General features: G+C 43.2%; 1 protein-coding gene across 2 annotated transcripts; it reads left to right on the top strand.

Moving 5' to 3' along the window:
• The first annotated feature begins 358 nt into the window (after positions 1 to 358).
• On the top strand, positions 359 to 20,298 carry acsl2 (acyl-CoA synthetase long chain family member 2). Of its 2 annotated transcripts, XM_082554657.1 has the most exons (21): positions 359 to 471; positions 12,013 to 12,076; positions 12,701 to 12,939; positions 13,033 to 13,147; positions 13,304 to 13,368; positions 13,474 to 13,575; positions 14,109 to 14,208; positions 15,572 to 15,750; positions 15,859 to 15,891; positions 16,083 to 16,134; positions 16,292 to 16,365; positions 16,667 to 16,744; positions 16,836 to 16,970; positions 17,650 to 17,784; positions 18,337 to 18,505; positions 18,592 to 18,680; positions 18,763 to 18,879; positions 18,950 to 19,093; positions 19,182 to 19,283; positions 19,368 to 19,439; positions 19,525 to 20,298. In XM_082554657.1, the coding sequence occupies exons 3-21, from the start codon at positions 12,703 to 12,705 to the stop codon at positions 19,663 to 19,665; spliced, it is 2,139 nt and encodes a 712-aa protein (XP_082410783.1). In that variant the 5' UTR covers positions 359 to 471; positions 12,013 to 12,076; positions 12,701 to 12,702; the 3' UTR covers positions 19,666 to 20,298. The 2 variants fall into 2 exon arrangements, with proteins under 2 accessions (XP_082410783.1, XP_082410782.1); XM_082554656.1 differs by lacking the exon at positions 12,013 to 12,076 and having other exon boundaries at positions 360 to 471.
• Positions 20,299 to 20,333: the final 35 nt, after the last annotated feature.

Here is a 20,333-nt window from a genome sequence, read left to right as displayed (position 1 = left end):
GATCTCTGTCCAGAAGAGCGCAGTCCTGGGAACAGCTAAGATACTGCGCAGGACCCTCAAGCTCCCAGGCCTCTGGTAGAGGACCCGAGCTTGAAGGATAAACCGCCCGCAGGGGCGCGCTGGGTGTTTTTTTTTTATTGAAATAACAATTATTTGTTATTTATTTAATTATACATATAATGTGTTTTTCATATTATAACGTCTTTTCCCCCAGTGTTTCTCATCCTCTCTTAGAATAGAATAGAATAGAATAGACTAGCCCTTATTATCATTGTACATGTACAACTGTTTTCCTTTAAAGTCAGTGTGTTTGTATACAGTGTTTGAGCGCAGTCCTTTATTTTGAAGATTTGGACCGGAAACACAGGTTAATTGCGTTTAGCTGGACTGGTGGGCAAATTTCTGTGGACCTGAGGCAGGATTAAGTGAGGCTCTCAGTCAACGACCGTTTGGAAACCTGCGTTCACTCTGGTAAGTCTCTGTCAGAGTCTCTTTCTTCGGTAGTTTGTATTCAGACGTCTCAGCTCGATAAAGAAGCACAAAGCTAAACTGAGCAGGCTTAGACTGTGAAAAAAGGAAAGAAACAAAGTTTGGCTGCAGCACGCCGAGTTCCCATGCTGCCGAGCTGATAGTTGCAGATTTTGGAGGAATGTGAACAGGAATCAACCTGTTAACTTGTGAAAAGTTTTACGCAAGCAAAGAAAGATTTCTTTGAAAGTGATTCGAGGCAGCAGGAAAAATGTGCATCTGGTAAAAACATTTTTCTTAAACTTTTGTGTACTCCGTTAAAAACAAGCAAAAATGAAACATTTATGTACGTAAATCAAGTTGCATTTAAATACTGAACACCTGTGTTTTTTTTTGCATGGGTTAAATATTAATAACTGAATATAGCATATAAGCTGTGAGCTGATTGGGAGTTTGTTTGAATGTATTGTGGATGTGAGAACAAGATAATCTTCTCCCATAAAAATTCACCAGCAGTTTACTCTTAATGCATTCCCAACATAGTTCAGATACACAGGTTATGTGAAATGAAATGGTGACAAACCAGAAAAATAATAATAATCGATTGGCATGGCCTTTTGTCGACTGAAAATGAAACCAGGGCTGTTCTGAGTGATTCCTTCCACCCAGTAATGAAAAGCTTCTCCCAATCGGCGTGGTTTCTTTTTCATTCATAAGGGGGTCACTGAATGCTTTTGAGTACGCATGTGATTACAGTCACATGCTCTGACCTTTGCAAATCACTAGATCGCAACTGAAGTCAACACCCGTTGGACCCAGGTGTTGGTGTTCACCACCACTATTATCAAAACACCAGTTGAAGGAAAGTGTCCCTCAAGTACACTTTCAAATACTTAGAGAATCAGTGCCGAGGAGCATGGAGGTCCAACTCCTTAATAAGATGCTTTATGCTGTTTTTCTTCTTTAATTTTCACTTTATAGCTTACTTAAAGCACCAAATATATTATTGATACTCACTTGACAGTTTTTGGGGTTGGTGCGGCGGTTAGCACTAACAAGGTCTTGGTTTCAAGTCAACCCTCAGTCTTGCTCCAAACAGTCCAGACAGGTGTATGTCAGCTTACTTGGTTACTAAGTCACCTGTATGCGTGAACGGTTTTCTGTCTCTGAATTAGCCTTGCAGTAGATTGACAGTCTCTCCAGGGTGTGTCCTGCCCCCTGCCCTGTGACAGCCAGGAAAGACTCCAGTCCCATCTGCAGCCCAGAATTGGATAAGTGGAAGATGTTGGCATGTTATGTTTTGTGTTTAAATTAATTAACATATTTCCAGCATGATGGTAAAACAAAAACTGAAACTAAATCAACACATCATTCAGTCATTAACATAAGATTTTAAAGTCGCACACGTGGAACCCTTTCTCATTTATTGGGGGAAACATGGCACTGTTTATCTGTGCGTTTCAGTGGTGGTAGGATAATGTTCTAAAGACGTGCATGTTCTTTTTTTCCTGTACCATCAGTTAATGATTCCAGATGTTTTCAACATTGTATTCCCCAAATCCAGTCTTACTGCCACAACTGATTTTTTTTATTTTTTTATTTATTTTTTTATTTTTTTATTTATTTTTATTTTTCCCCCCCTCACACTGAAAAATGTGAAGCTCCTCTAAGGAATATAAAAATAGTTTTTATAATTTTTCATCAATGGACTCAATGATCAGCACAACCTGAAAGCGACGTCCTGGTATATTAAGAGTGCTGTGATTTCCACAAAGCAAACATTATATCACATTTTACATCTGTTTACTATCAGAAGCCTATCCCAGCAGCACCCACTGGGTAAGAGGCAGGAAAGGTCATCTGCCTGTCAGAGAAACCTCTCAAATGCAATCGCATGAAAAAAAAAAAGACGCGCTTGCTAACTTTAGAGTCTAGATTGAAGTGGAACTCGCAGAAGGAAAAGTCAATTGTCGTTGAAGACACTGCTGTAATCAAGCACAGGTCACCTGTCAGAGATGAGGAAGCCTGAATGAGTCAGCAGGAAGTGCCATATTCTTTAGAACAAGAGCACTCAATAAAGACGCTGCTTACATTTGCATAAATCAATTTAGTACAGACACTTTTATTTTTTAAGTAGTTTCTTCGTCCTTGCATTCTGCATGCCACTTTACATGAACCTTTTTGCTTTATTTTATCTACATGATCTGTATTAAAAGGCCAGTGTTGGGGATAACGTGTATATATGTAGAGGGTTTGTTTTGCTGCTAAACTTGCCCAAACTTTACAGGCTATATGTGGAAAATGTAAGTGAGGTACAGAGAAAAGGGGGCTGCTGTGAATTTTGTCTGTGGTCCAAGTTGAGGATAATTACAGTTGGAGTGAGTTTCAGCCCTAATTGTAGGTTTTCTGCCATTTTTGTTGTGTAAAATCACAGCCGCTGTTCATTTCCACACGTTACATCTGCTTTTGTTTTAAATCATACTTCTAATACTTGCGTGTTGAGATATTCGGAGGCAACGTGTTTGGAGTTGTCCATATGGCCTCCTGCCATCTGTTTTGTGTGTATTTGACAGTTACAGTGTTGAATGTGTCACCTGACGTTTGTAGTCAACCATTAAGAATGAACAAATACACCGGCTCAGTCAGACGTGAGCTTTGACAGCATGTTGACGTTTGAACCTGGCGCTGCTTAGTTACCTGAAACCAGAAACGTCTGCAAAAGAATGCACAACTGTAGCTTTGTTTTCGAGAATCTCCGCTTGGGTTTAAGTGAATTCGAGACCCTGGGAGACTCCTGACCGCCTTGAGGAAAGTGGTGTTTTCTGCATCCCGGATGTGTGGTCTTTCTCGCTTCCTGCTACAAGAGAAACGTCATTGGGATCGAGCGTGCATGTGTCTGTGTTCTTCACGCTTTGTTTAGGAATCACAGCCAGAAAACACCCGTGCGTTTCATTCTTTCTCCCCCCCCACCCCCCCCACCCCCCCCCCCCCCCCCCACCCCACGCTTGCCTCACGTGTCCATCTTGCAGTCCTCTCTCTTCGGGTCCCCTCCAACCAGAACTCTCTCCTCCCTGGGCACATGGAGCGTGTGCAGACTACACCGGTCTTCTGGTGCTGGCACAAAATGCTGTGGCCTGTCTCCCAGCTATAAAAACCTTCCCCCTCTTGCTTTGTGCCACCTCCTGTAGTTTTCTGGGTCAGGGGGGAGCATTCCCCAGCATTGCTCCCGTCACCACAGAAAAGTTCTTAAAGCTACTATACAGAGCTCTTTTTATATTCTGTGTGATGCACAGAGCCAAATCGTTATCCGATGTTTCATGTGACAACACGAACGAGGAAAGGAGACGGCAGCTTAAGCATCTCAAGCATTTCTGCCTGCTTGTCTAATGCAGAGGAAACTGTGCATGTGTGTTAAATAAGTCTTTGGCTGCTCTATAAAATCATTTACAGCCACCACAACCGATCTGAACAGCAGCAAATTCAATTCCACTCTTTCAAGCTCTTTGTTTATACTTGCGAGCTTTACTTAACTGTGCCGGTGATGTTGCCAAAATACATTCATGAATCCCGACAGCTTACGGCTGCTTCCTACAACACTGAAAGCATATTAAAAGCTTGTGATAAAGCCAGGTTTTGCAGTAGTTCACCTGAACTCTAAAAACCACTCTTCCATACGCTTACATTTCCGCCCTTTTGCCAAGAGTAAGACTTTTACTGTTGTTAACAAATAAATTGTACAGATAAAAGTTTTGCTGGGATTTTGTGGGGATGGTGCAGTGGAGGGACGGCACAGCAAGAAGATCCTGGGTCTGAAATTAGTCTGTCACCTTTCTCTGCGGACTTTCTGTGTTCTTCCTGTGTCAGCTTTAATGATGGATGATTACTTAGTTTTTTCCCACAGCCCACAATGTATGGCGTTAGGTTAACTGGTGATTATAAACTGGCTGTAGGTGTGAATCTGGGTGTCAATGTGTGTTAGTGGTGTGAGCAACCTGTCCAGGCTCTCCTGCGCAACATTGAATTGGATAAACAGAAGAAAATAGATGCATGTTATTTGGTTTTCTTGGTAAAACATGGACTTTGATTATTCAATTTTTATTTTATTTTTTTTTAAACTTGTGATCCTCTTTATTACTTTTATTTCATCCCAGGACCCACATGTGTTACTGGAGTCAAAATTTATGCACAAATTTGACTTGCAAAGAAAGCACACCAGGAAATGCATCTACAAAAAAACTCCTGGAGGAAAAACGACACAATTTTCATCACAGAAGTTTAATTGAGGCTCAGTTGTGTTTGAGAGCATCTTGCTGAAGTCAGTGGGAAGCTCTTCCAGTTTCACTGTGTTCAGGGAAAAGCTTTTGGTCTTACATCACGTTGCTTCAAGCCCGATCGCCTCTCTGCAAGTTGTTTCTTTGTTGCTGCTGATTTAGAGACTCCAGTAGGGTGTCATCTGGAAACCTAATGTTACAGCTGCAGTGCAGCATAAAACACACTGCCCCGGAGAGTGCTGGTGCTCATTCTAGACCTGCAGTCGTGGCTGCATAGTCCAGATGTTTGTCTGGCCCAGCTCCGCAGTCAGGTGCTGTAGGATGTTGGAGGGCTGAGCTATATTAGGTGATAGCAGCAACAATGAAATGTTTTCAGACTGTGCAGGGCACGCTGCGCTGTCCCACGGCTCATGCAGACTTGGGTCCTATTGCAGTGTTCAGCCTCTGAAAATGTTACAAGTCAGTACAGGGTCTATTCTTCTTCTCTTCTTATCCTCTGATCTCAGCAGTGACATGAATCTTTAGCAGTGTCTGCTGTGGCTCCTAGATCTTTCAAGCTTACAATAATTCATAACCCCACCATGCCGTTTTAAATTTTTTTTTTTTTTTACCACCTGCCCGGGAACATTTTCCCATGACACCCCATTAGTTTGATGGCAGTTGAAATGTTTGACGGTTATAAAGGAACATTGACGAGGTTGTAATTATTGACTACATGCCAGATTTGACTCAAAACCGGTTTTTGGTTGTTTTTTTGGGGGGGTTATGTCTGTAATTTCAACATGCTGCGTTCCACTCATGTGTTTGTCATACTTCTGTTAGTGAATAGCTCTTGGTTATGTCTCCACTTGTGAGCGAGAGTAAACATGCACGGACATGGCGACATGCCTGTCGTCTCCACTTGAACCTTTTTTTTTTTTGTGTGTGTTGCATTTTGGCATATACTCCACATACGGATGCCTTTACTTACACCAAATATAGTTTCGATCCGCTGTTACTGTTCAAACATCACAGCACTTACTGTATGAACTGTGTGCACGTCTGTCACGAGTGCCCTGCTGCGATAGCAGCTCTCCGAATGACAATGTAGCCAAAAGCGCACTCTCCCTGCAGGAACTGGCACAGAATGAAGGTGCGTTTGTTTTCCTTCAGTATATTTTCACATGTGTTTGCCATTCCTTTTGTCTCCTGTCTTCTTGGGAGTAAGAGCTGGAAGCACAATGGTTCTTGTCTGGGACTTGACAATAGCCATAATGAATGGGAGTGAGAGAGAAGGGAGGGCCAGGGAGAGAGAAAGACAGAAAGGGGCCACAGGAAGCTCTTTTCACACCACACTGTCATTTTTTTCTTTTTTTTGATGTCACGTTTCATAAAGCCCTTTGTTTTCAATTTATTTACCTAGTGAAAGGACTCGAGGGGCTCACCAGCTGCTCTGTGACTTCAGCAGGTGTAAAGAGGGAAGTGAACAGCTTTAGTTCACATAAATTGATGCTTAAAGCAGATTAGAAATCCTCCTGAGGACGAGTGTGGCATTGCTTTGCCCGTGCAGGCTAGGGAAGCGGCGCAGCATCAGCTCCGGTTAAACAGGAGGGAAGGGGAAGCTACCCTCTCCAATTGGGCACTGGGGGAGAAAATGGGTGAGAGGTTGAGGAGCGTTCAGGGAGGGGGGGAGCAAATGTGGGAAAGGGGAGGTTTATTCAGAGAGGTGAATTCCTTGTGCGGTAGAAGATGAAGTGGTTTGCTTGAGGGGATGAAATTAGCAGTTTCAGGGAGAAGTCTGGTCTTGCACTTTGGTGTGTGTGTGTGTGTGTGTGTGTGTGTGTGTGTGTGTGTGTGTGTGTGTGTGTCATTTTCCCCTCCCCGTGTCTCCCTGATTCATTCAGTTCTGATATGAACAATGAAGTCTTTGGCAGAGAACCATTAGGGGTGGACCCAGCCGGTCCTCCCTCCTCACCCCATCTCGCCACCAGCCCCCGTTGCTACTGTACACACCCTGAGTCTCTCTTTCTCTCTGGCGAATGAAAGGGTGGCAGAACATGACTGAGAGTAACCTCGGTGCCTGTTTCTTTTAAGCCAATCGTTATTACTTCCTGGTGTCTCTCTACCCCCCCCCCCCCCCCCCCCCCCCCCACCACTCTCTCTCCTGTATAGACCCAGAGTCTTTTCTTCTCTTCTCTCTCTCAGCTGTGCCAAACCTGTGGTCCGCTGTGGCTGGGCCTTTTAAACCGGGCTCTTCAGGCTGGATTATTGTGTTTCAGAAGTGGAATGATATATTTTTTTCTTTCTTTCGTATTTTCTTTTTTCTTTAGTATGTGGATAAACAGGGTGTAGGGGGACAGATATGTAAACATCCACTAGAGTTGTCAGGATACTAGACTTGATACTCACACCCAGGAAAAAAACTCGATTTATTCAATTAATTTTTCCCTAAATAAATATTCAATATTAAGTATAAAGGTTAAGTGTAGAGATTTTATCCATTTTTAAAATTACTTAGATAATTTCATTACAAATTGTGAAGGTAATAAATACATACACACACACCTACACACACACACCTAAGTAACTGAATTATTGTAGAAGAAGAGCATTACGGAAAACTAATATGAGGAGTATAAATGATCTTTGGATAAAGTGTAATATTAGTTATGCTAAAACAAAGATATTGTGAAGCGGACTGAACCGATCACTGCCTGCGTTTTAAAATGACGTCACAGCTACCACAAAATATGAAACACATTTTACTAAATTATTGTAAAGGTAGTTTAAAGTTAAAATTTATCATCTTGTCCACATTTGCCTGCAGCCTCCAGAGATGGGCAGTAACGTGTTACTGTAATCTGATTACTCTTTTAAAGTAATGAGTAAAGTAAGGGATTACTATCGCAAAAACGGTAATTAGATTACTGTTACTTTCCTGTAGGAACGCTGCGTTACTAAAATCGTGATTTTATTTTTTTATTTTTTTTATTTTTTTGTGAGAATGTCTCATGACAGTGACGTAAGCGAGTGCGACATTCGTGACAAAAGGTGTGTGTGTGTGTGTGTGTGTGTGTGTGTGTGCAGATCAACAATGGATTATATATCGAGTGGGGAGAGAGAATGACCGTGCAGCATTTAAAGCGTGGAAGTACTGACCTTACTTTGAGTTTGATTCCATAAAAAGTGACAAAAACATTAGTGTCCGTTGTGCGTGGGAAGAAACCTTCTTTTTACAGTGGGAACCCCCCCCCCCCCCAAACAAGCACCGAGTGCGCAAAGAGGTAATGGGAAATTCACAGAGAAACTCACGGATTCTTCCACTGACCGCTGCGGCACACCTGCACCAGGGCAAACCTCCACCTACCGTACTCCTGCTTTACAGGTGAAAATAGAGCAACAGGACCGCTAGTCTTTGACTTTATTTATTTTCTGCTGTATTTTAACTTGCATCTATTTGAAAGACTGAATGTAAACACAAAAAATATTTTATTTTATGTGCTGGAATGTGCAGAAAATAGGTTTAAATGTTAAGCTAATTTCTTGAAGTCAGAGAATGGTTCATATAAATTAATTTTTACTTGATGCATAAAGTTAAAAGATTAAAACTGATAAAACAAGTTTAAAAAAAAGACTTTTCCATTTGATTACATTTTGTATGATGGATTATGCAGAAAAAGTAGAATTGGGCTGAAAGATCTATCGCTTTATCACCTATTCAGGTTGTAAATTGTTTTTAAAAAGTAAGTAATTAATTACTTTTGAAAATAAGTAATCAGTAAAGTAACGGGATTACTGTTGGGGGGGGAAGTAATTAGTTACTGATTACTTTTTTCAAGTAACTTGACCAACACTGGCAGCCTCTCTTGTACAGCGTTCCCACTGCATCCCTTTACCATGTCTTCTGTCTGATTCGGCTGCTCTGCTCTGGATTTCGCTCTGTATTTGCTCGGATTAGTTCTCCACACTGGACTCTGTTTGGTTCAGCTACCCTTCCCCCGCTGCTCTGCACAGCCAGAAACCCACCTGGTTGTCCATTTGTCCGTAATCTGTTCTGCTCAGTATTCAATCTGCAATTTGTTCAGCCTGCAACAATGATTCATATTTATCTAACTGCAGACTGCTAGCTGCTACGTTAATGATAACAGGTGGCTAATGGTAATTTCTAGTCATTTCTGATAGCGAAACAGCTAATGTTAACATTGTTGAAACAGTAGCTTTACCGACCTCTGAAATTCCTCCTAAAATGTTGTTCAGTGTTGCAAACCTGAACTGCTTCAGCGGTTAGTGAGAGGAGCTGTGTCTCTCGGTCTGACTGCACATGTGCTGTGAAGTTGTTTTAGCCACGGAGGGCAAAGTCGGCACTGTTTACATTGGTACTGTTGCAAATGAGAAGGATGCATCTGCAGTTAAATAACTTGTAGGTAAATGAATGTATTCATTCCTTGTATTGCATTCTTCCCATATAAAGCATAGGGACGCAGAGCTAGATCTGGCTTTTGTTTTTACTAGAGGTGGGAATCCCTAAACACCCCATGATATGATACTGTCTCAAAATGGACGATAAGATATTGTTGAAATTTTAAAGATTTTGCTATATGCATTGCAATAACATAAACCTAGCACAAAAATTAAGGAAATTTGTGTTTTCGTAATTTCTTTGTTGTAACCATGCTCCTTTACAATAAATCCTATACCCTTGGAAAGCCTGTTTATTTCCCTGAAATGGTGCCACGTTTGTAAGGAAAATGTGTTTGGGGGTTGAGCAGCAGAGTTGACTATGTGGTTTGCGCCCATGAAAATTTGCTAAATCTTCTTTGCCAAACGGCTTATTGTCCTATTCAGGCTTGTTTGATGCCTTCTTATTTGATGGTATTGATGGATGATGAAAGTCTGAAGAGCATGTAGAAGACTCATACACACTCAGAATAACCTGGCACCACCACCTCATGCTGGTCACCAGCTTGGTCACATACTCCTGTGGGACAGCATCCTATTCTTAAACCAGTGTTTGTCACAAGTTAGCCAGTGTGATTGTGTTGGTCAGTCTGGCACGAACAGCGGACCCACGCTGATCCCAAATGTGTTCAGTGGGGTTGAGATCAGGACTGCAGGCAGCCCTTCCAAATTCTGGAGGTAGTCTCTGATAAACCATCTTAGAAGATGTCGTTATCATCTTGTCAGGTTGGACAAAGAGTGTGGAGATATGGGAATGCCACTAGTTGCAGAATCTCATCCTCATTTCTCTGCATTGAGATTGCCTCCAATGATGATAAGCCTTGCTTAGTTTTTTTTCCCAAGTGAGGCAGATGCCACCCCACACCATCACACTGCCTCCACCAAAAGCTGTTACGGTATCGGTGCAGCAATCGGAATAGTGTTCTCTGTGTCATATCCGCACTTTGGACCTATGATCCGTATGGCATAGGCAGAATCTGGACTCATCACTGAACAGAACGTTCCTCCACATGTTGCCGTCACCAGCGCAAACTGGCCTGATGGTGAGGGGCTGTCATGGCAGGCCTTCTGGCAGCCCTATGAGACCAGAGATTGTCTGTGTGCAGTTTGTTCCAGATTGTGTGGGTAGTGAGCCGTCGGCCATATTGTCCTGCAAACCTCGACTGCAAATCTGTAGAAGACTGCCCTCAGTTCCTAAGTGCTGACAGGGTGAGGAAACGCTCTTGTTGTGTCATCTTCTCTTAGGACGCCCACTTCCTAGCCTGAATCTGACATCCCTTATATGGAACTTGGCCTTCAATTTGGAGATGGTGCTAGGGCTCACGCCAAATAATGCAGTTTAAGATATAAAAAGGAACTGTGTTTAGAAAACATTGTAACTTTTATAAATCCCCCATAAAACTAACCACACATATGAGCACTATTTAGGGATTGGACTCATGTGCTATTTCCCGTTTAGTGAATCTGGCCCCAAAACTGGTCGTGAGCGTACAACAACTTCAAGCTCTAGACAACTATTTATCCACCACGAGTTGCAATCAATCACAAATGTGATGAATTTCAGTACAGTCCCCAGGTAGCCACTGAGGTTTTTGTAGATGTTGGAGGCTGCTGTCCTATTTTTTACTTGTCACTCAGCTATTAGTTTGCTCTGAATTACGAGATGGTGTTCTCGAGCTAAGTGCGTCCAGTGTGCATCAGATTGGCCCACAGACTTGTAGTAGTCTGAGTATTTTATAAAATATCGATACAATATTGCCTCGCAAAATATTGCAATACTATGCAATATTGATGGGGTATTTTTCTACCTCTAGTTTGAACAGATAAACGGATAAAGTTCAAAGTCCAGGTCAATACAGAAAAGTCCTGTTATTGCATCTACATTCGCAAAAATTAGTCAGCATAGATAAAGATGTGCTTACAGTTCTCCATCACACCAAGAGCTTCAGAAGCATGACTAGTCTCACATGCAACTGGCACGTCTTGTCAGTGCACCACCTGAAGATTTTTCCACTTTTGCTGGGCTGTAATTGCACCACAAATGAGCTGTATAAATTCAGAGTGCAGCAGGCTTTTAAAGAGGGCCATTTTTGAATTCATCTGCAGTGCTGCTGCACATCGCCATCATCACACTGATCATTCTTGATGATGTGACCCAAATCTCTTATTAAATCCAGCACGCTGTTTGCCAAATGGAGTGAAGGGAAAATGTTTGCCTCTTTCTTGGTTAAAGTGATTTTGAAAGCCCTGAAAAGTCTACGGGGACACATGGAGTTTAGCACAAAGTGCCACCCGACCATGAACTGAGCCTCCAACCACGTTGGTTTTACAATCATAAGAATGTATTTAGAATTAAAGCATTAAAGTAAATAAAAGGGAATAATAAGGAAGGAAGCAAACTGACCTCAGGGTGTTCAAGGACAAAAACAATAAAACAAACCCCCCCCCACTCTTGATAGAAAGCAAGAAATACCCCACTAAGCTCTAAGTTGGAATGAAAGTACAACACCTAAGCTCCCTGGCTGGCCACAAAACAGGAGAAAATGTGCATAAATTGCAGAAAGCCCTTAAAAAGCTTCCACTAATATGCAAAGACACAAAGGCCCCACGAGTTTGCCTCTTTCAGCTCCCAAGATCACTGTAGTGCTGTGTTTTTTGGTGTTTTTTTTTTGTGCTTAATCCAGCAACCACACATCTCAGGGCTCACCAGCCAAACAGCATGGAGGTCTTGCTGCTGGAGCGACATGTGTAGTTTCACAAATGAGCAGAATAGAATAGCCTTTTATTGTCATTTCACATGTAAAACGAAATCGTGGATGATCAGCGTGTTGTTCAGGTGTGGAAGACCTGGAGCAGAGGGTGAGGGAGAGAGCAGCTCTCGTTCTGGAAGAGGCCAAAAGGTCAGTGAACATGGCGGCGATCATGACTATTATCTTTTTTTCGTTTTCTTTTTTTAGAGGTGAATTCAGTCTCATACTGCACTGTAAAAAAGAGCACACTCTGAGCAGACACTGGAAGCCAGGTAATCTTTGGAGCCATAAATCAAACAAATTGGGAAAAAATCTGGTCTGTGAGGAAGAAAATGAGGTGCTAACTTTGGCCTTGGGATTTTTAAATTCTTTTTTTTTTTTTTTTTTTTTTAATTGTTTTTGCAGCTTTATGTAAACAGATTAATCATTAGTAAAAAAAAAAATCCCCAGCTCCCAAACAAGGTAGACATTTCTTTTAGTGCTAAACTTCACCGCAACACAGATTAATAAATAAATAAATATATAAATAAAAGTCGTGCAAAGACAACAAAGCTCTGCATCAAATTTATCAGATACACATCAAGTTTAAAAAGAGAAAAAAAGAAGCAGAATGCACACAGAAAACAATAAAAAAACCCTTCAGTGTTAGTCTGCTACTCTATATGCTTGTTGTTGTTTTAAAGTAGCAGCAGAGTTAACATCTGTCCCTATGCACCATGTAATTTTCTTCCTTTTGACTGCTTATTTTCCCTTTTCTACATCCTGTCTCCTCAGCTATGCATTTCCAGGAGTGGCTGCGGTCGCTTCGCTCCAGCACAGGACTTAAAGGCTCCGAATCGGAGGACTTGTGGAGTCTTCTGCCGTCTCTGCCTCTCTCCTCCTCCTTCTCCCTGTTGCCCTCCTCTGTGCTCGGTTTAGGAGCCTTGGCCTCCATCACAGCGTACTGGCTGGTGACCCGTCCTCGACCCATGCGCCCTCCCTGCGATCTTAAAGCCCAGTCTGTGGCCGTTAACGTGAGTGAGGGACGGCTGTTGCTGGCTTAGGCGTGTGTTAGCGTGCTCTGCATTGCTGCAGGGCTGTCGGTGACAGGGTGGTGTTTATTGCAGGGAGATCCCAGCTGCAGGCGATCGGCGATCCTTAAAGATGACACTCTGCTGGAGTTTTACTATGACGACACCAGGACAGCCTATGACATGTTCCAGAGGGGCCTGATGATCTCAGGTGATGCGCACATTCACACACACTTCATTAAACACTCTCCTCTTGATGGAGAAGTCGGTATGGAACCGGACAGAGTAGAGGAAAACTGGAAAGTGGATTGATAGCAGAACTATCAGCAGACTTTCTGAGCTGACAGAGCGGTGTTGTGTCCTTCAGGAAGTGGCCCGTGTCTTGGCTTCAGGAAGCCGGGTCAGCCCTACGAGTGGATCTCCTACGCTGAGGTCTGGCATATCGTTACTTCTGTGATTCCTCCCAGTTATCTCAGCACTTCCATGTAATGTGTTTGATCTTTACTGTTTGTTCACTGAGAGCCTCTAATCCTTCAGGTGGCTGAGCAGGCGCAGGTGCTCGGCTCTGGCCTGTTGGCTAAAGGTTGCCAGCCGAATCCGGAGCAGTTTGTTGGGATCTATGCACAAAACAGGCCAGAGGTATGGACCTCCCACTGCTCTGTGGTGTGACAGCTCATCCCACTCTAGTTTGGCTGCCTTTGATCTTAAAAATTTATTAAATAACTCTCATCTCAGCGGAGGTTTTGTGGATGATGATGATTCTACCCTCGGAGCTCAGCATGCCCTTTTAAACACATTTTGAAAATTGAATTTATGATTTCCTTTTTCTTCTTTTTTTTCTTTTTTAATCCATCTATTGTGAAATTGTGTTTGGCTTTATTTATATTGCCAGCACAGTGCTAGTGGTGAATGTGCGTCTCCAGGGCAGCTAATATTGAAGAGTGTCTCATTTTATTTTAATACACTTGTCGGACTGGGCAATTATTGCCGTTGTAAAAGACAATTTTCTGCTCTATTAGAGCCCCTAACCCTCTCATTTGACCGATCTACACCTTGAGTGTTGTTTATGTTGTATATGGGTTTATAAATATGAAACGCACCAGTCCCCAAGTCATTCCCAGGTAATGACTTCAGTGTAACAGTGCTGCTTTGTCTCCCTCTGCTGGTTAAAGTGGATCATCTCAGAGCTGGCCTGCTACACCTACTCCATGGCAGTGGTGCCTCTCTATGACACACTGGGACTGGAGGCGATGGTGCATATCCTCAACCTTGGTGAGAAAAGCTTCACATTAAAATACGAAAATGAAAACGTTTCACATGGTGTCAAAGGTGAAGCCTTCATCACATCAGACATACAAACTGCATATGGATATTTTGCCCTTTGAATAAAGAAAATATTGGAGAAGGAAGAAGATCATCGTGTACAGAATATGCTATAAATATCAGAAGTACTACAGGCATAAAAATACCCTTTACTAATAAAAGTCCTGCATTAATCATTGTCACTGTTATTACTGAAAAACTGCATAATTCTACCTCTTATAGGCTTTTAACTAGATTTGAACTCTCAAAGAAGAACTTCCCGAACATTTACAAAATGCTGACACAGTAGATCCTGTTGTTTCGCTTCCCCCCCCCCCCCCCCCCCTATGTAAATAACTAATAACCAACTAATAACTAAATTAAGCATTTCTATCTAAATGCATAGAAAATATTTCTTCCAGCAGAAGACTGGTACACTGTGGTCACTACAATACTAAGTTAGTCTGTGGGTGGATCGTAAAATTCTGAACCTACAACCTAAATGTAGCAGCAGAAACTGAGACTCTTCAGATTAGGCAGTGTTTTTTTTCTGATCTTATTTATCAAAGTTTGGTGAGCTCATGGAAACTGCAGCCCTAGTTTTCCTGCTATTGGCTGACAGGAGTAAAATGCAGTGTGGCCTGTTTTAAAGTGGGCTGTGTGAACGTGCAGCACAGCGTGTTCAGAGCATCTCTTCTACATACGTCGGTTGAAATAGGTGGTTATCGGAGTTGCTCCTGGTTTCCTGTCGGCTCAAAGCAGTCTTGCCTCTCACATCAACATTTTCACCCAGAGAACCGCTGCTCGCTGGATATTTTCCACTTTTCCAGACCATTTTCTGTAAACCTTAGAGATGTTTGTGTGGGAAAACTCCAGCAGATCAACACTCAGACCAGCCCATCTGGCACCAGCATCCATGCTGCAAAGTCCTTAATGTCTACGTGGCTACAAACACTGAGCTGCTGCCATAGATGCTTGTGTAAATGAGCAGGTGTACCTTATAAAGTGGCTGAGTGTGTATAAAGATTAAACAAAGCTAGGCTACACCTGATCACTTGAAGTAAAAGTAAACCCGCCTGCTCAGTTTTAGCTGTTCCTGAGCAGCAGTATATGCGTGCGAGTTCAAAGAGGTTTGATTTGTTCTGACAGGAGAAATATTTGAATGTGAAAAATGCGATCATCCTGGCTTCATTAGTTCAAAGTGAGACTGTGTTCGGTAGTCCTTTTGAGACGGGCAGAAGAGCCGAGTGGAAAAACCCCACAGATTTCACACTTTGATGAGAACATTTCTTCACAAACTTTCTGTGTAAGTGTGTGCTCGGTGCTTTTTTAGCGGAGATCTCTGTGGTGATCTGTGACCGGGAGGAGAAGGCGGCATCTCTGCTAGAGAACAAGGAGAACGGCACGACTCCGAAGCTGTCCTGCCTCGTTCTCTTTAACGACTTCAGCCAGGCCTTTGTGGAGAGGGCGAAGAGCTGTGAGGTGGAGGTTTTAAAGCTGGAGCAGCTCATGGTGAGTTGGGGTGGGGGGCGTAGCCATTTAAATGTAGCCCCTTTTAATCGACTCATCGTTGCTGATGTGCAAATTGATACGAGCAACTCCTCTTTGTCCACATCTTAGGACATCGGTAGGAGGAACCTCAAAGATCCTGTGGTGAGTTTGTCATCTCTCAGAGCTGCTCACGTAAAAGGCTGATCTCCCCCTTCCTAAACACTGGCATGACAGCTCTGTCGTCGCTCCTGTCCAATAGGATATCATTAACACTCACTCATAAGCAGGGGCTTAAATTAAGAGCGGAGGAAGTCCGTTGTCATGTTCTCATATTTTATTGCTGCCCTCTGTAGCCGCCCCAGCCTCAGGATCTGGCCGTGGTTTGCTTCACCAGTGGAACCACAGGTACCGTCTGATCTCATAAGCCTCTCCGTAATTATCCTTCACTCACGTCATTAGAGAAATGCCCTTCAGTGCCCACTAACAACCACTCTTTATGGCACCGCTGCAGTTTCCTTTGCTGCGCAGGGGCACTGCAATAATGTTTTGTTTATTTACCCAGGGAAGCCCAAGGGAGCCATGATCACCCACGGCAACATCGCCTCCAACACTTCCTCTGTCATTAAGATCCTGGAGGTCTGTCTACACTTCCACCTCGTTGTCTAATTGAGAACAGCCTCACAGCTACCGTCGCTTCCCATTTGCTTGTGTCTGCATGTCTCCAAACTGTCCCCCTCCCCGCTGTGTCTAATGGTATGATTAATTGGGTGTTTGATTGCTCCTGTCGCTGCGAGGTACTTTAACTAATTGCCCCTGTATAAAGATTCTGCCATACAACATGTTTGATTGCCTGCGAGGCTTCGCCGTATGCCGCTGCCTCAACCTAATCTGTCCCCTGTGCTTTTTTTGCTCATTTCATTTCTCGTTTTTCTCTCAGGGCTCGTTTGAGATCCAGCAAGACGACGTGTCGATCTCTTACCTGCCGCTTGCCCACATGTTTGAGAGAATGATTCAGGTAGTTGATCCTCTTCTCACATGCTTTTCTGTCTTTCTTTCCTACTTTTTTTTTGTGTATGAACCCTAAATTAAATCCGTTTCTATTGCAGGTCTCTATGTTCTGCTACGGGGCCCGAGTAGGATTTTACCAGGGGGACATTTCTCTTCTTATGGATGACATTAAAACTCTGAAGCCTACCTTCTTTCCCGTCGTGCCTCGTTTACTCAATCGCATCTATGACAAGGTCAGCAAACGCATTACCCGCTCCTCATTTTCTTTTACAAGGTGCAAAGTGCAGCAGATCCACCCGTTAGTAAAAATCATGCACCAGTATAGCTCACTGGCATCAGCAGGCAGCCCGGGTGCCGTAAGGCCATTGCATGGGCCTGGGTTTAATCCGTCATGAGGCTATTTTCTGCCTGCCTTCCCACTGTCCTCTCTCCACTGTTGTATTGCAATAAAACTGAAAAGCAAAAAACCCCATAAAATAGACTGATTTAAATCTAGATTGATCTTCCTTTTAAGGTAACGTTCTCGTGCACGTCCTCCAGTGTGACTTGTTCTTTTTTTAGATCACGCCTTGGTGTGGTTAGAAGTCCCGTTAAACCCACAACACTTGCGTGCTCAGTGATGTCAGCACATACCTCAAATTTGCGCAGAGAATTCACCTCAGTTCTGTTTTATTTATATAGCACAATAGATGTCACGTCAAAGCCCTTTTTAGTTTAAGGCAAAGGCCCTACGACAGAAATACTAAGACTGAGCACTTTGCATATGTAACAAGGGGAAAACGCTCCAAACAGGACTTCTGCTGACTTATCTAAAAATAGCCAATCCAATATTTTTTACCTTGTATTAAGAAGGCGGCCATAATCCTGGGTGTGTTTCTGTTTTTTGTACATTCTTGCCAATTTTTTACATAGATCCTGGGTTCGGTGACCTCACCGTTTCGAAGAGCTCTGCTCAACTACGCTGTGAAAAGAAAGCAGGCGGAGCTCAGCAGCGGGGTTGTACGTAACAACAGCCTGTGGGACAAACTGGTGTTCAACAAGATCCAGGTCAGTGGCTGACAGTGTGGATCATATACTGTCTCAGCCTGTTGCTGCTGTTTACATTCATATGTAGGTTACTCATCCATATGCTTGGCTCTGCAGTGGCCTCCTCTGAAATCAGCCCACAGAACATCTTTTATTCTCTAAACTTCACTATTAAGTGCCATATTTTCTGAAAATCCCTGACTTTGCAGTTGTCCTCGTCTGTGTTTTGTAGCACTTAACACGGTGGTACATGTAGACAAGAAGCCCTGCAAATAATCAACAAATTTGTATCCAAACTTTACAAGAGAGGCACAACTATTCCAGCAATCGGTGCCAAAATCACCCGGAGCATATTGGCCCTGTGGGAGTGTATTGGAGAAGCACGCGTGCAGGCAAACAAGGACTGAAAGATTTTGGCTTGGTGTGATCAATACAGATGGGAAAATATGACCAAGGTTGAATATGATTTAAAATGGGAATGAGCTCGCATCCACAATATGATTGTGTTTGAACTGCTTTGCATAAATGCTTCACCGTAGGAACTCTTATTTTTTATTTATTTATTTTTTTCAGGAGAGTTTAGGGGGTAATCTGAGGTTTGCATTGACCGCTTCGGCACCGATCTCCCCAGCAGTGCTGTCCTTCCTCAGAGCCACTCTGGGGTGTCTGATATTTGAGGGTTACGGACAGACTGAGTGCACAGCGGGCTGCACATTCTCTATGCCAGGGGACTGTAGCACAGGTAGGAAACGCTCTTCTACTGTCAGGTGTTCAGGATGGATGCTGTTGTGGTTTCTCCTGTTAACAGCAGGGGTATGTTTGTGTCAGGTCATGTTGGTGCTCCTTTGCCCTGCGCCATGGTGAAGGTGGTGGACATCCCAGAGATGAATTACTATGCCAAGAACGGAGCGGGAGAGGTCAGCCACGCAAAGATATGAACACACTTTTACCTATCAGCGGATGCTGTGTGGTGACTTCTCAATGCTTTGTCCCGTTAAGATTTGTATTCGCGGCCCCAGCGTGTTCAGAGGCTACCTGAGGGATCCAGAGAAGACGGCTGAAGCCCTGGACAGAGACGGCTGGCTGCACAGCGGGGACGTGGGCCAGTGGCTTCCAGTAAGATTAGACACACTAACTAGCCTGTATGAGTCAAGTGAGTTTGTGTTACCACACTTGTTTTTGTCAGAATGGGACCCTGCGCATCATTGATAGAAAAAAGCACATCTTCAAGCTGGCACAAGGAGAATACATCGCTCCGGAGAAGATAGAAAACGTCTACATGCGTTGTGTCCCTGTACTCCAGGTGTTTGTGCATGGAGACAGTTTACAGGTACGGCACATTTTAGCTTTCTTATCCAAAGCGAAGTGTTCTCAGAGGCACGGTTCGATGTTTCATTTTGTCTTGCATTTCTTATCAGTCTTATTTAATAGGGATAGTTGTCCCTGACCCAGAGGTGTTTGTTGACTGGGCCAAGGATCGGGGATTTGTGGGGTCCTACGAGGAGCTGTGCCAAAATCCTGTAGGCCTAATTCTGGAATATAACTTTCATCTGATTAAAGTCCTCACAGCAGGATTAAATGGAAACTGGTTCTGTCTTCAACAGGATGTTAAGAAGGCAGTTTTAGAGGACATGAACGCCGTGGGGAGGGAAGCACGGCTGAATTCGTTTGAACAAGTGAGCAAACTCATCGAGGTTCAAACGCACAAGTTACAAAGTGGCTGAACTTAACTGATTTCGATGCTTCACCTTTCTGTCTCAGGTGAAGGACCTTTACCTGCATCCAGAGATGTTTAGTGTCGCCAACGGCCTTCTCACGCCCACCCTGAAAAGCAGGCGCGCAGACATCCGCAGACACTTTCAGGAACAGATTTCAAGCATGTACAGCAAGGCGGCATACTAACTCGACTCAGTAACTCGCAGACGCGACACCTGTGGGTCAGGGGTGTCCAACAAAAGAACAAAAACGGGACCTGGGAGTGAATATCCTGCAGTGCCTCATCTCAAACCCTACATTTCGTTATATCTGGAATATTATTTTGTTTTCCAGAAATTTGTCATCCACCTGTGACCACATCTCACTCTTAATTCCAAACAAGGAAATTAAGTGAGTGGATCCATATTTGCCTTCCAGTCATTGTCACTAATGAGATTTTACATGGACATTATCATTGTTTAGTTGCATAGAGGAGAAGCACGGACGATATTAGGAAGAACTGATATTAACGCTGATCCTTTTATTTACACTGCACTGTTGCTTTCCCAAGCAAAGATTTTGAAAGGGACTCTTTATGTGCACTTATGGCATTGGTCCTCCTAGACGTTGCATTAACTGTAGGTTTGTATTTTATGGTTGTTGGGTCTTTGCATCACTGTCACATAAGCTTCTGATGAATATGTTTCATCTTAGTGACTACTTCAAACCACTGACTTCACCTCAAGTTAAACAATTAATATGAATGAGCGGTGAATGGGGAGGAAAAATGATTTGTAAACAGGAATTTACTAATGCCAGTAAATAAAGATTAGTAATTGACGTGTTTGCATCATTCAGTTCATAAAAACTCAGGC

Source organism: Aulonocara stuartgranti, assembly GCF_965226115.1.
Source record: "Aulonocara stuartgranti genome assembly, chromosome: 12".
Taxonomy (NCBI): domain Eukaryota; kingdom Metazoa; phylum Chordata; class Actinopteri; order Cichliformes; family Cichlidae; genus Aulonocara; species Aulonocara stuartgranti.
This window is presented reverse-complemented; position numbering and strand designations above follow the sequence as displayed.

Excerpts from the sequence above, each read along its gene's own strand:
- acsl2 (XM_082554657.1), top strand. The coding sequence starts at position 12,703 with ATGCATTTCCAGGAGTGGCTGCGGTCGCTTCGCTCCAGCACAGGACTT. Across the intron at positions 13,369-13,473 it reads AGTGGATCTCCTACGCTGAG|GTGGCTGAGCAGGCGCAGGT; the intron begins GTCTGGCATATC and ends CTAATCCTTCAG. Across the intron at positions 15,892-16,082 it reads GGAACCTCAAAGATCCTGTG|CCGCCCCAGCCTCAGGATCT; the intron begins GTGAGTTTGTCA and ends TGCCCTCTGTAG.